This window comes from Camelus dromedarius, chromosome 32, assembly GCF_036321535.1.
Source record: "Camelus dromedarius isolate mCamDro1 chromosome 32, mCamDro1.pat, whole genome shotgun sequence".
NCBI classification, from domain to species: domain Eukaryota; kingdom Metazoa; phylum Chordata; class Mammalia; order Artiodactyla; family Camelidae; genus Camelus; species Camelus dromedarius.
Window position 1 is genome coordinate 21,729,681 of NC_087467.1, and position 15,800 is coordinate 21,745,480.

A 15,800-nucleotide genomic window follows, 5' to 3' on the forward strand; every position below is an offset into this window, starting at 1 on the left:
TTCCTAAGATCCTTCTAATTGCTCTGTTTTGATACATTTTTCGAGTTAGAGATCTTCTGCTAACCTCTGTCATTCATGATTGAATGAAGCTCTAAAAAGCCTGGTTGACAAGTTGTGTGATGTCTGGAGCTGATTGACTGGTGGGCTTCTCTGTACTGTGTCTGGAAGACAGGGTGGCTCTTTTGTCAGAAGCCTCGTAAGTGTCAGTATTTGTAGATCCTTCCCTTGGATGGACAGTTTCTCCAAAAGTAAACACTCTGCTTTCCTGTCTGGGTGGCATAGGAGTGTTTTCCAGCATCCTAGAAGCCTAGAAGAGTTTCTGTGTGACAGTGGTGAGGGGAGACTGTGAACTCATTCTGTCCCACAGAAACTTCTGCTTCGTCCTCCTGATCTGGGTAAAGTACCATAGAACTGTTCTCCACTGTGTTGCTGTCTAAACCTAGAAACTTACTCTTACAATGAGAATAAATCTCTGTTATTCAGGGATAGAGAGGGTGCATTCAGCTGGCTTTGAGGGCATAAGCAGAGAATCATACTCATTATAACTGTTACCTCCCTGCGCCTCTCAAAGGCTTCTGAGTTTGAACAGTTACACGACTGCTGTGTGCCATGGCTCTCAGGACTCCATCTCATGGCCAGCCATCATGTCGTCTAGCTCAGAAATCCTGTTTTAAAATTTTTAGAGTTTGTTTCTAGGACCACTGTCAGTAGCATCTACCATAGGTTGGGTACCTTGGGATTCCAAAACAGAAATCTGCAGGTGATTGCAGAGACTGGTGGAGCGGGGACGTGATCTGAGGAACAACACCCGTAGGTATGTGACAGCAGCAGGAGAGGACAGGGAGAAGCTGAGCTGCCGTGCCGCTGCAGCAGTGGCCTCGGCCCATCTCGCACGGGGTTCCTGCTCCTGGGGTGCCCTTCCACCATAGTCTGATTTGAGGTCGGGGGCTAGGTCTTTGGGGCTCCAGTTATTGGATGCAAGCTGCTGACATTAACCCTTAATTGATGCTGTTTTGTTTGGCTGTGGCTGTACCTGGTAAGGAACTTAGCTACACATTATTAGCCAGCAGTACTCCCAGCTCTTGGGAGAATAAGTTGGTCCAGAAGAGGAGAATCTGAACAATTCACAATATCCATTGTACACTTCCACTGGAAGCATCTGCACTGGACCGTTGCCTCGCCCTGTGGGTCCATTTGCAGGTGCCTGTCAGCTCCAGTCCGCCATGTAGGCTCGGCCCAGGAAACACACCATTTCCCACCACCAGTGAACACGCACATGTGCTTCCATGACCATCCTCCTTCCTTGCTTTGGTATCAGTACCAAACCCAGTTAACTTTTCACTCTCAGGTTTCTCCAGGCAAGAGTCAAACACTGGCCTTTGTGAGCCCCCAAATCCAGACACTCAGGTAACACTTTATTTTCATGGTGACCTCAAGCCCAAGTGTCCATTATTTGGCATAAGGTCAGGAAATCCCCTTTAAAAATTTCCTCGTACGTTATTTTCCTGTTGAGCGGACCAGCGGTGGTGGCAGGAGAAGAGAAGAGGTGGATTTGGACACCTTTCAGCACGGCTGGCAGTGCATGCAACCTTTTTAAACCGAACAGAGTCTTCACTCACTTCCATCACATTTATCATCTCGTTACACTCTGAGTTCATGAGGTCAGCCGTTTCCGCAGCTTAAAACTTTGGCTGTGAATGGTGTTTTCTTTGAGAAATATTTGCACAGTCTGCGTGGAAGTGAACACAGCTCTTACTTTACATCTTCATTGCAAGTGAAGATGTACCTGCTTATTGATCTAAATACCTTTTGGAATTACTAAGATTTTTCATAGTAAGAAAGACCTAGTGGTGGAGCATCACATAAATTATTTTATTTACTGAGGTTCTTGTTCTTTTGGATTTTCAGGTAGTTGCATTTGTCTTACCTTCTTTCAGTCAATAAGCTTCAGTGAGTATCCCCCAAAGTTAAGTAACTTAACATGAAAAGTCAGCAGGTGACAATAATGGAAATTAGTTTCCACAGTAAGAAGAATCCTCAGTATTCACATGATAATACAATGACAGAGTATGAAGCTAAATGCTATGAGTTAATTGCTCTTTGTGATAATTTATTTTGTGTTTGTGTGTTGTGAACTTTATTAATTTCTCACAGCAATATTTGTGTTTTCACTATGGGGTGAGAAGTGTGGTAAATGCCTTATATGTATTAATTATTTTAATCATCACAGTAACTGAACAGCCTTCTTGTAACTCTTGTTGAAACCGTATGAGCCATTGCATTACAGTACCTCAGCCTCTCCCAGAGCACGGAGAAGCAGGGACACAGGAGGACCACTGGTCTGGGATACTCCCAAGTTCATCAGACGACCATGAGTCCAAAGTAAGGGACTGGACAGGATAAATAGCAGTGTTTTTTTTATGACAAAGTGAGGCAGTGATTCATTAATTTGAAAGAGCTGTTATTCACTCTCTGGTGCATAGCTTAGGACATGCTTTGTAATGTCCTGCATGGGATTTTGATAGCATCTCATACCTTTTTGCTGGAAAAATCCCCTTTTTCCCTCTCATTAGCAGCAAACATTCTCTGCCTTATTTTCTTTCTTCCCTTTACTTTTTTTTTTTTGCATTTTATTTTTTTTTTTACTGAAGTATAGTTGATCTTATTTTCTTTTTTTTGACACAATAAAAATTTCAGTGTCACACTGACAGTCTTTCAAAAGGCATTTTACTTTAGTTGAGAAAAAAATGGGATTTGGAGTGAAAATAGATATTAATTCAATTCTGGACTAGCGAGATTGCCACCTGTGTGATCTCAAACAGGTTACTTTTTTTTCTCTGAACCTACAATTTTTTATCTTTAAATTACATAATAAATAAATAGTATCTATCAAAAGGGGATATTTTGAAGGAGGAAAAAAAGACACTGTGCATGTAAACATACCTTGAAATTTAAAATGTTACAGAAATGTTGGAGGTAAAAGACTGAAAGGCTACTTCTGTATTGCTGTTTTTCATATATACTCAAATATTTTAGAAACTAAAATTTGAAAATTAAAAATGCCATTTTTCTCGTTAACATTTTTTCTATAAGGTATTTTTCATAATTCTCAAGCAAGTTCTAGTTTTGAAGGAAAATGTAGCCCATGATGTTACTTTTCCTAAACTGGTCCTTGCCGACTGTCAGACCAGTCTTCTCTGCTCCCTTGACAGCTCACACATACCTGGGTGACAGCACTTAACTATGTTATTTTCTTACGGATGTACTTGTGTGTTTCTTGCACTGTATTTTGAGCACCATGCATGCAAGCTTTTTGTACTGTTTTTGTGTTTGTGACGCTGGAACCACTTGTCATACAAGAAGCACATAAAAATTCTGTATGGATGTGTGTGTAGGTACATGGATGAATGGGTGAATACATACCTGACTCAGGCAGCAGAATGCCAAAACTTAACCCACAAGGCTTGACGTTTTCCCTTTCCACTGAATTTATCATAAACCGGTTTAATTCTGGCTGTGATACTTTAAATGCTGTACTTATTTCCCTTTTTTAAAGTATTACTGAGTTTGTCAGAGGTGAATAGTTTTCCTCTAAATGTTGTATTAAAAAATTTCCTGATTTCTAAATGTGATGTTAAAGAATTATGCCTTATGAGTAAGACGTGGTTCTGTGAACACAAGTTTCTAAATGTGCACACAGCTGCAGAATATTTCCAGAAGCTGACCTTTGAGCTCGTGTACTTACAGGGACTCAAACACTATTTCCAGTCTCTTTCCAGAGGGAGACTGGCATGCTATTTTCAAGGGAACTTTGCTTTTCCTCCTACCAGCATGCCCAGGATAGTAGGAGTCACAATTCAAAGCTGTTGAGGGCTGTTTTCTCCTTGTTCTTTTACTTGTCCCCAGGGAGGAGGAGAGAGATGAGAGCCACCAAGACCTCTCATTTGTATATGTCTGTACCACAGGTTATGAGTCTCTACCAAAGGCTTGGATTTCTCTCACTCAGTTATACTCAGGACAGCTTCAGTCATCCATAAGACGTTTCTAAGGTGGGAGAAGCAGTAGCCTGTTAAAAATTTTTTAGAATAAGAGAAAATTAACATAGCTTACTAAGAACCTAATCTCTGGCCTGCCTTTAACAAGTGTATAGTAACTTCTAATACACATTTTTATAATAGCCTTATTTCTAGTCTATTTTAGATACTACCTATCTTCATTCTTGTCTCATCATTTTTACTTACTTCTCATTTGCTGCCTGCTGTATTTTAAGTAACTTTAAGTTACTTTACATTCTTTCCAGAATAAATGATTTTTTTTGCACATGAGGATGGTCTGTGAAGCGTTGATTATTTCTGTTAGGATTTTTGTAGCATGCTTGGAAGAACCAGTTGTCTCTGACTCATCACAGGTGTATAATAAATACTTGTTGATTATTTGCTGCTGGGTATAGAATGCTTTCCTCACTACCAAGATCCTTTGTTCTGTGTTCTCATTGTAGGACTCTAGCCTAAGGAAATAAGCCTACAAATGAAAAAATTTTCAACTTCTAAAGATGTTCACTACAGCATTATTTATAATAAAGTGTTTTCAGTAACCTTATCAAACCCCTAAAATGATAGTAAGGGGAGATTTTAAAGGACATAGACCCACAAGGACAAAGAACAGGGGAAATAAGAAAACCAGTATTTGGGGAGATAGAAATTTGAGGAAAGAGTGGTTACTGACATGGAATAGGGTTTGGCAAACTTTCTGTCAAGGGCCAGATAGTAAGTACTTTGGGCTTTACAGGCCACATGCCACTTCCATCGCCCCTCTTCCATCTTCTCTCTCCTTCCTCTCTCTTCAGTGCTTCTCCTTTATCCATTTTTTAAAAAGTATATTATAAGAATATAGAAACTACTCTTAGCAGGCCAGATTTGGCCTACATACCAAATTTGCCATCTCCTAATTTAGAAAATGCAAGAATATTGAAACCAAAGCCATTTCAACACAGAAACCCAGAAAAACTAGAGCCCAGCAGTTGGTGGCCAGGTACATCTGGAAGTGCCTGTTCAGTAAGACTGAAAACAAGACAATTAGATCAAACTGTTTTTGACCTTCCTGTTCCCTTCCTAACCCTTCATAGGTAGATGCTACACCTCTCCCATCCTGGCAGATGATTGAAGATTTATTTCCTGACAAGTATAAACCATATGTTGTGGACTGACTTTCCACAAGGGTAGTTGGGAGTAAGGATTAAGTTGTAAGTTAATTAAGTAGAACATACTGAATGTTAAGACCCCCGTCTCCTTTCAGCAACCAGAATGCTGACTGTAAGGCTTATCGTTCTAGGCGTGAGTTGAAAGGTTTCCCCACAGGAAGCTGAACTAGCCAAGAGGGGTTCTGATGAAGTGGCCCAGCCATACCACACTAGCACAAAGTCCATCTGTCAGCAAGTCCTACCAATACCTAAAAAACTTGCAGTAAGTCTTTTAGTGCCTTATTCTTAAATGTGGACAGCCAATGATAATCTGACCCTTGAGAAAAGTCTCTAGTATAGAAGGCACATATCAAAACAAGCAAACAGAAAAGTAGGAATCTGGAGGACACAGTAGTGCCAAGAGAAACGTAAAAAACCCAACTCATTACCTTCCCCAAAGAGATATGAGACTTTGTTGTAGCCATGAAACAAGAACTGGAGGCACTAAGCAAGGAAGAGTTAACAAATTTAAAACCAAAAACAAAAGAGGCTCTTGAATATTAATAATACGGTAGCAGAAATGAAAAAATGGAGTATTAAGGGGTAAAGAGAAAATTGAGGAAATCTAGAAATTAGGAGACAAGAAGACATAGATGGAGGAGGAGAAATGAGAAAGAAGGAAGATTAATTCGGAAGATTCAGTGTCTTAACAAGGGTTCTTAGAAGATGGAACAGTGAGAACATAGGATATACAAAACAAATAAAACCAGAAATTTCCCCAGAACCAAAGGAACACGGGTCTTCAGATTGAAAGGGCAGTGGACTGCTCAGTACAATGAATGTTAAAAGATCAAGACCAAAATTCATTATCCTGGAGTTTCGGAACAATAGGAGCAAAGAATGTCCTCAAACTTACAGAGAGAAAAGGCAAGTCACATGTAAAGGCAGAAAGTGAGAATGGCATCAGAATTATCAGGAACAACACTAGAAACTAGAAGATAATGGTGAGGCCTTCAAAATTGTGGGGGAAATTATTCTATATCCAGTGTAAGGATTAAGTGAGAATAGGATAAAGGTATTTTCTGACATGTAAAACTCTAAGAATATTTACTCTTTCTTAAGAATCTCCTGGGGTTGGTATTTCAAGAAAATGAGGGGAGTAAACCAAGAAAAAAGATAGCAGCTAAAGAATTCGACACAGAACTGAAGGAAGGGTATTTCTGGGACTGTAGGATGAAGAGAGATGGCAGGAAGACAACGGGAAACAGATCCAGAGATCTGCCAGTCCTTTCGGGGCAAGTTAGGAGGCCTGGAGAAGGGAATCTAACCAGAAAGATGGTTGCATATTGAATGGACGAGATCTGTGCTTGTAACAGCATGGGGGATAAATTGAAGATGAGTGTCTAGAAAACTGAGCAAATGAAAAACCAAGATAATTAACTCTGGGGGGTAAAATAAAGTTGTGTAGGAATGGAAATTTAGTCATACTGTACTACTTGGCTCAACACTCATATTAATCATAGTACACACAAAAAATATATTGGAAAGTTGTGGTGGTGGGGTGTCTGTGTCTGGGAAGAGAGGAATGAGAGTTGGTAAAAGCGCTGAATCCCCGTTTTCCATTGCAACACAGTAGACAATGCCTAAAACTGAAAACTACCGATGCAGCAAGCTGAGTACATGACTGAAGTATCCAGAGATACGTATAGGCACAGTCCTTCACCAGCAGCCTTCAAAAGCTGGTTGATCTTTTAAAATCATAAGCATGTGTAATTTGATAAAAAATAAGTAAACAGAAGGGGAATTAAATATTAACAGTTGGGATCACGAGTAATTTGTTTTCTTTATTCTTTGCAAATTTTATGTATTGATAGTTTATTCTTTCATAGTCTGGACAATTGTTTTCATTTTTTAATTTGCTGTGTATCTTTATTGTTCTTAATACTTTTCATTTGTTAGAAGTTCCTAATTTACAACATCTTGTTTAATATTGTTTCTTTAAAAAGATACAATGTATTTCCTTAGTACCAGGAAGCACCATAGTTGTGTGTTGAGAATAGAAAGGCAAAAAAAGACTTGATGTCATACGAAGTTTATGGTTTAGGATAGGGGAGAAATGTGTTAATAAATTACAGTATAGATTTACCTACCAGAGAAGACACTAATGCCATGGAAGTGGAAACTCAAAACAAGAAGAGATGATAAGGAAACAGGATTAGAGTATGAGACATGGAATCGTGCGCAGAGCCCAGGGAAATGAGCTATTGCTTAGGTATTCACAGATCTTAGAAGACTCATTTCATTGGCCTTATGGTGGCATCATTGTAGGTAGAAGAGTGAAGGGCCAGTTTATCAAGTCATGGCTCAAGGGTAACATCTTTTCAGGAGCTTGACTGTAGAGGAAAGAGATTTAGCTGGAAGAGGGGAATGTAGGTTTGAACAATTTCTGTTTTTTAATCTTGTGTTTTATTTCTTTATTGCCATTATTGTTTTAAAGTGAAAGAGACGTGAACTGGAAAGATTGGTTTCTAAAAAGGAGCCAATCAAAAAAGGTTAGAAATATAGAAAGGAAGAGGAATAAGAAGCAACGAACAAAAGAAGTGATGACTAATTAGGCAGATCTTAGTTTTGTGGAGTTCAAAACTTACATAATTGGGGATGGGGTTTCTTTAAGAAATGAATAAAAAAAATTAGATTTAGGGCCATGTAAGGGAACCATAAAAATGAGGGGCCTTGACGTTTAAGCTTCATTAGTTTTTCCTAAACGCATGTCAGTTAATGATAGTTCAAGTTCCTGGGAGATGCGGAAAAGAAGATGATTAAGAGTGTTGGTAGTGATAGGAGCCTTCAACAGAGGGGAGATACTTCGGAGACTTGCTCTAGCCTCTACCTTCCGAGAGGCAGGGATCCTGTTATTCTTGGTCATATATTTATCTGCAGAACTTGGAGCAGTGATTGTTAACAGATACTCAGTAAACATTTGTCAAATGTGTGATGAAAGAGGAAGAAAAATGATGAGACTCAGTGCTAAAGTAAATTTCAGCTTAAATTTTAAGGAGCACACTTCTTTGTAGTAGATACGATCATCAGAAGAGGGTTGGCAGTCAAAATGGAACTTGAGAGTAATCACGATTTAGAGGAGACACTGAGGAATGGAGGCGGAGTAGATGAGGAGGAAGGATATTACGAGTGTCATCAAGAGAATGGTTGGAATGATGCTGTCTGCAAAAGGACTAAATCTCCTTCCGTTTACTCTTGCAGATCGTGAAACTCTTACTTCGTCATGGTGGAAATCCATTTCAAGCTAACAAACATGGGGAGCGTCCAGTGGATGTAGCAGAAACAGAGGAGTTGGAATTGCTGCTAAAAAGAGAGGTGCCTTTATCTGATGGTGATGAGAGTTACACAGGTTTGTTGCAGATCATCTCCACTCACCTGTTTTTTTGACATGATATTTAGTAAAGTACTTGTACTTTATAATAACCAAAATGTTTGAGTATGTTACACAGTGCTATCTAGCTATTAAGAGTGGTAAATTTGTTAACCTAAATTTAGGCATTTGCCACAAGTCCTCTGTGTAAATGTACTTTCCCCGTTAGTAGCTACCAACACTAGCTATACCACTTCTGACATCTTTTAATTCTTTTATAAACTAGAGAGCTAGTAACCAAACCCTTCCTGTCTTCCTGGCATTAATGAGCCATCTTTGCATTTTTATTTTTGTGATTTAGGTGGCTGAACTGTGGTTACTGTTGCAAAATAGGTGCGTAATTTTACAAATACGGTTTTAAAAAGGAAAGGTCCAAAAGAATATTTCAGAAAACTTTTGGCATACTCCCAAAGAGTTTTTTTTAAAAGCATAAATCATTAAAAATAAAAGAGAAAATTTTTCCTGTATTGAAGAAAGGTCTTTAGTGTACAGACTGGAAGGGTTCATCATGTTTCAGGGAAAAATCAATGGAAAAGAATTTAGAAAGTCTCATGTCCTCACAAAATCTTAAACAATTCCTATAAACAGTTACATGATACTGCTATTGTATTGTTATATGTAAGGAAATAGAAATCAAACCACACGCATTTAATCCCAGTCATTGCCAGAAGGCAGTAGAACAACATCTGTACTTTTAAAAGAGAGAGATCCGTCGTTTACTCTCTTTCCTGTTGAGGCGTTATGACATAATATGAAACTTGTACTAGTTTCACGTGTACAACATAGTAATTTGGTATTTATATACACTGCAAAATGGTCACTACATGAAGTCTAGTTGATAACTGTCACCATACATAGTTACAAAGTTTTTTTTCTTTCCTTGTGTTGAGGACTTACGATCTATTCTCTTAGCAACTTTTAAATGTGTGATATAGTATTAATTACAATCGCCATTTACAGCACATCGTCCTGACTGACTGACTTTACACCTGCAAGTTTGTACCTTGTGACCCCCGTCACCTATTTCACCCAGCCCTCATCTCTAACGACCGCCAGTCTGTTGTCTCTGTCAATGAGCTTGGTTTTTGTTTTGTTTGCTTTTTAGACTACACATACAAGCGAGATCATATGGTATTTGTCTTTACCTGTCTTATTTAACTCAGCATAATGTCCTCAAGGTCCGTACATGTCCCAAATGGCAAGATTTTTTTCTTTTTTATGGCTGAATAATATTCCATTGTGTATGTAACACATCTTCTTTATCCTTTAATCCATGGGTGGACTTAGGTTGTTTCCGTATCTTGGCTTTTGTATGTGAGACTCAGTGAACAAGGGACTGCATATATCTTCAAATTAGTGTTCTCATTTTCCTTGGACGAATAAACAGAGGTAGAGTTGCTGTATCACTTTTTTTAATTTTTTAAGGACCGTCCATACTGTTTTTTTATAGTGATTGAGCCAATTTACATTCCCACCAACAATGTACAAGAGTTCCTTTTTCTCTACATCCTCAAGCAAACACTTGTAATTTCTTGTCTATTTTGATAATAGTCATTCTGACAGGTATGAGGTGATACCTCATTGTGGTTTTGATTTGCATTTCCCTGATGATTAATGATGTTGAACATCTTTTCATATGTCTTCTTTGGAAAAATGTTTTTTCAGATCCTCTGTCCATTTTTAAAGTTGGATTTTTTATTTGTTTGCTGTTGACTTGTATGAGTCTTCTTTTAAAATATATTTTGGATATTAACCCTTTATCAGATACATGATTTGCGAAGATTTTCTCCTATTCAGTAGATTGCCTTTTTATTTTGTTGATGATTTTCCTTGCTGTGCAGAAGTTAAAATCCCAGTATTTTATTATGAAAATGTTCAAACATATAGCAAAGTTCAAAGAATTATACAGTGAACACCCTGTATCCACAATGTTTTGTGATTGTTAACTATTTGCTGTATTTCCTTTATTATGTTATCACTTACCTACCACCTACCCATCAGTCCATTTTATTTTTTGATGTTTCAGAATAAGTTGCACACACCTCTAAATAAGTCAGGTCAGCTTGCATTTCATTATGACTGGAGTTCAAATTTGTATATAGTTTTTTAGGTAATATTTGTATTTGTGAAACTAGTAATTATTTAATAATACTTTCAGTGAGTTTTGAGAAATGCATAGACCTGTGTAATCCAGCCTTATCAAGATATAGAATATCTCCGTTACTCCAGAAAGTTCCTTATACCCCTTCCTAGTCCATTCCCACCCCTACCTGATGACTTACACCCTCCACGGTAAAGATGATTAGGCAGGAATCACTAATGACTGATAGATCTAGGGGGAGTTTTTTGATAAGATCAGGTATTTATGTGGGCTTTTCATATTGCAAAAGAGGAGAGGGGAAAAAAACAATGATTCTATAGTGCAGAAATCCAGCAGCACCTGAACTGAGTGACTGTAACTAATATCATCCAGGGAGGGACAAACGCATGTCCTGTGACTCTAGATGTGCTGCCTTGAGAAGGATAAACATCCCTTGTAGCATTCTGGCTGAGGATGCATAACCATGAGGAATGTTCTGTTTCTTTTTAAAAGCCAACGTCATTGGAGATTAAGAAGTGTCAGTGTTATGAAAACCAGTACAGGCAATAGGAATGTCCCACGCTGTCCAAAGAGAAAACAGGGCAATGCCTGTTCCTGTCTGGGCCCCTGTCCTGGGGAGGGAGCATGGCTGTAAGGGACGTTATTAGACCATTTAACAAGGAGTACGGTAGTAGATTGGCATTGTACCAGCTTACATTTATGAAGTTGACGACTGTACTGTGGGGACAAGAGAACATCCTTAGGTCTCAGGAAGTACTTACTCCCTACGTATCCCTGAAGTGTGTCGGGATAGTGAGCCATGGTGTCTGTAATACCCTCATATAGTTCAGGGAAAAAAATGTGTCTGCACATGTGTGTGTAGAAAGAGAAAGTAAATTGTAAAGCAAGAGAGTAAAACATTAACAGTAGACAGATCTGGGTAAAGGATATTTAGTGTTTAGTGTTTACTTTTCTAACTTTTTGTGAGTTTGAAATTATTGCCAGGTAAAATTAAAATACATACAAATACATAAAAATTTTTTGTTTGTCCACTGAAAAGATCTGAAAGAGTGAGTCGTACAGTAGCAGTAATCATTCCTAGTACCCAGATTATAATCCTGAAGTATTTTCTCCTAAAGGAAAACCAGAGCTTCTTGGGAAAAATGGATGATGCTAAGTCTGGGGCAGGAAATCTGTAAGATGAACTCAGAACATCTTGTCATTGCAGATTTCAGGTCTTGTCAGAAGGCCGTAAGAGGCAACTTGGAACCCTTCCCCACTGGCCAAAGATAGATAGTTTGAGCTTCAATAAGGTGTTAACTGCAAAGATTTGAAACTCAGAAAATGTTTAAATCCATAAGTAATGATAAATTTTTAATATAAATTTTTAAATTAATTCATTATCATCAGAGAAACACTGTTATCTCAAAATTAGGCAAAAAGGAGGGAAAAATCAGTCATGTATCTTGCCGCTCCTATATGAACTCTATCACTGTGGGCGAGGAGAAGTGTTTTTTAGAAAATCCAGAAAATAATGAAAAGGTTGGCCATTTTGCAAACCCCAATTAGTTAATATATCAGAGCACTGAGAATCAGCAGGTAGAGCTGGACACAATCATGTGATGGTGTTTCTGTACACAGAAATACATAAGGCTCAACAGATCTTCTCTTGCTTCTGTGCTGTTTATTTAATCCCCGTGCCCTTCCTTCACAGCTAAGCTTCTTAGAGTGCATTGCGGTGCACTTGGAGAACCTTTCATCCAGTCCGTGTTTACCGACATCACACTTGACCTTCTAACAGCCAGGTCCTTCTGCTGTCTCTTCAGTCTCTCTGTAGGATTTGACAGTGTTGACTGTGTTCTTCCTTAAAATTGTCCTGTCTAGATTTCAGAGCTATAATTCTGGCTTTTATCCAGCTTCTCAGACTGTTCCTTCTCAGTTTCCTTCTAGAACCTCTCTTTCTTCCTCATTCTCTTTGCATACACCCGTGTGCTGATTTTTCCAAAGCTTTTACTTTCTGGACCCTCTTCTCATACCACATAATCTCCCAAATAAAGTTCATCCAGACTTACTGTTTTAACTACCATCTGTATGGTGACATCTTTTACATCTCTCTTTAATTCCATACCTTTCACTTATGCTTCATGCATATATATTTAGCTGCCCTCTGGATACTACTGCCACTTAGAATTCCCACAGAAATCAGTGTGCCTGAATGCAACTTCTTTTTTCCCATTTACACTCTTCTTGTTTTTCCTATCTCGACTTCATGACAGCATCACTCAGCTCTGCGTGTATCGTGAGCTTGGTAGTCATCCTAAATCCCTCTTCCTTCTTTTCCTTCAGCTCAGTTATTCAACAGCTATTTTTGTGCACACATCGTGTGTTAGGCATTGTTTAAGCACTGAGGATATAGCTGATTAAGAAAATGTAGATACTAACATAATTATCCCTGTCACTTCCTATTTTCAAAATATTTGTAAATCCATCTACCAGTTACAAGCTGAAAGTCATTTGAACGTCTCTGTGCTGGGTGAAATCAGGATTATGATAGCGGAATTCCTGTTGGCTTCTGTAGAAAGTAAGAAAATAAGATTTGAAAAGTAGAAAACTTCTATATAGCATGTTAATTCTTCCATGTATTATGGCTATGAACTCTAATCCTGGTCTCGTCAGAAAACAGTGGCTGTGAAAAGCAGCTTTGGTTTAAAAGCTTTCTGTTAGGAAGAAGTGCTGCAGCAAGCTTCCCTGTGAAGAATTTAGGTGTCTTATTTGAACTTCAGTGTTTCATTAGAGTGAAACATGTCTTCTAGGAGCTTTTTTGATTTTCACTGATATTGATTGTTTAATGTGTTCATCAGCTATGTGTTGATTTTTCAGCATATTCATTTCCACATGGTGAATGTGCCTGAATTATTGTTTGATCAAAGTCCCTCAAGGAATGATGCAAAATCATCAGTAAAAATCGTCCGTAAGTATCATACAGAGATTTTGGAGTTACTGAAAAAGACTGATGAAAATACCCAAACATTTTGCTTAATTTACATGAGGTCCTTGTTACACTAAACTTCACCTAATCTAAATTCAGAATGTGTTAATACTCAATCGAGTATTAATTTTACTGCCCACAAGATGTTTGTACAGATAAAGCCAAATGATAGGATTGTTACTCATCTTGTATGTTGTGTCATCCATGTGACAGATACACTTTAAGTGTTAACAGAGTTAGAGAATGTAACTATGGATTTCAGTACTTCATAAATTTGGAGTAGATTAGAAAGGTGTTAATTATTTATGTACCATTTTAAAATATGGTTTATTCCATTAGGCATTGTGCCTTATAAGAGGGCTACTGAGAGCAGCCATTCTGCAGACTGTTACTAGCTCTCACAATAAGGAGCTTGTGCCAGAATTTACACCAGTGCACTGCTTCCGTCATCAAAAAGGGAAAATGCTGTGAGAAAAACGTCAGCTTATCTTACAGTGTGCTGGTGGCATAACTGATTTCCATTTCTGGTACAAGCCTCCTGTTTCATCAAGGGTTAGTAGTAAACAGTTTACAGACTGGCCTAAGTTCATGGACCACACTGAGTAGCAGTTTTATGTCCTGCATATATCAGACATGAGGATATTGTTGCAGGAATAATGTCCTGTTCAGTATAGCATTTGTATACAAATGTGTGGCCCTTTTAAATTTGCATAGTTCTTCTAGTCTTTTTCGCCTCTAACTTCTACCCTTATCCCGCAGTCTTATTCCACATTAGCCTCTTCACAGAAATTCTATCTAACAAGAGCATTTGCTGCAAATAATTGCTTCTTGCCTACCCTGCTGGAAACTCAGTCATATTTGGAGAGCCAGATAATGCTCAGAAAACATGATTATGGTAACGGAGAAGTGGGTGACTCTGTGTCACATAGTGCCCCCCCCCCCAGTGCTTTCTGACACTCATTAATTACCAAAGTAGATAATCTGCTACAAGTTTGTAGACCCTGGTTTTATTACTTAAGCAGAGTGTCCAGTAGACAAAGTTGAAAATGACAGTCATTGTTAAAAGAACTTTTCACCTTGTTGTTACCTTTCTTTGACTGCCAGCAGTCTGGCCATGTTTATTAAACAGCTGCTATAAACTTTCCTCACTTGTATACTTCAGCTTAAGCAAGGGCATTCTCCATCATAATAAACAGACCAGCTACCTTTAGAGTCTACTGTAAAGCAGATTAGGAGCTTTCAAAAAGACAGTGATATATTGTTACCCTCTGGTGTGTGCTGAGTGTATTTTTGTGTCATAAAATACACAAAATGACCAGTATTTTGAAGTTTTATTTTCTTAATGTTAAAATAGTAAATTGTAACTATTCTAAATATATTCTCATATTTGTTAAACTCATTTCCTCGGATTATATTTCAGGAGCTATGAAAATACTACCATTGACACATGCATATATGAAATTATAACAATGAATAAATCAAGAGATCCAAAAAACAGTTATTTAAGTCCAAATACACCAGAAATTTTTATTAAATGAATTATGTGATGCTAACAGTTGAATTGTAAGTAGGAAGCAGCATCACCTTAGGAAGCTTTAGAGCAAGCCTTTTAACCTCAGAAGCATAGACTGCAGGTAGACGGTACATAGGGCTTTTTTAAAGTGTCAAAATATTTATCAACATGTTTGATCATTAGGAATTTAGATTTGATAGAACATTTTATACAGGGCAAAGGAGTTTGCATATTAGTATACCTAAAATAAAGATGATTTCTCCATTTAACACATAAAGAGTATTTTATTTTCTTGCTTTCCAAATGGCATTTTAAATTCACTTCTAGCATATACATTCGATAACAGCTTAGGCCTCGCATGGAAAATTGTGATTCATTTTATAAGCGAAGAGCCTTGGCCAGGGCTGGCAGCAGCTTCTGTGGCTGAAGCTGTTTCTGAAGCTGTTGAGCAGCAGCAAGCACTGTGTTTGGTGTTCAGCGCCCTTTGTTTGTCACGTGTCCCTGGGGTATAGGTGCTTAGAAGAAATGAAAGGCACCTGGGTGTCCACAGTGTGCAGGGAGCTGAGCACACAGCATGATAGGCAATAAATAGGCAAAAAATGGAGAAGT

The 15,800-nt window shown here is 38.2% G+C and overlaps 1 protein-coding gene across 4 annotated transcripts in view; it reads left to right on the forward strand.

The window, feature by feature from the left end:
• The window catches only part of ANKRD12 (ankyrin repeat domain 12), a 106,820-nt gene that overhangs the window by 57,723 nt on the left and 33,297 nt on the right, over window positions 1-15,800 (forward strand). For all 4 annotated transcript variants that reach the window (XM_031439183.2, XM_031439178.2, XM_031439179.2 and 1 more), the window contains one exon: window positions 8,441-8,588. In XM_031439183.2, the coding sequence (XP_031295043.2) occupies window positions 8,441-8,588 (148 nt within the window). The remainder of the gene's footprint in view (window positions 1-8,440; window positions 8,589-15,800) is intronic.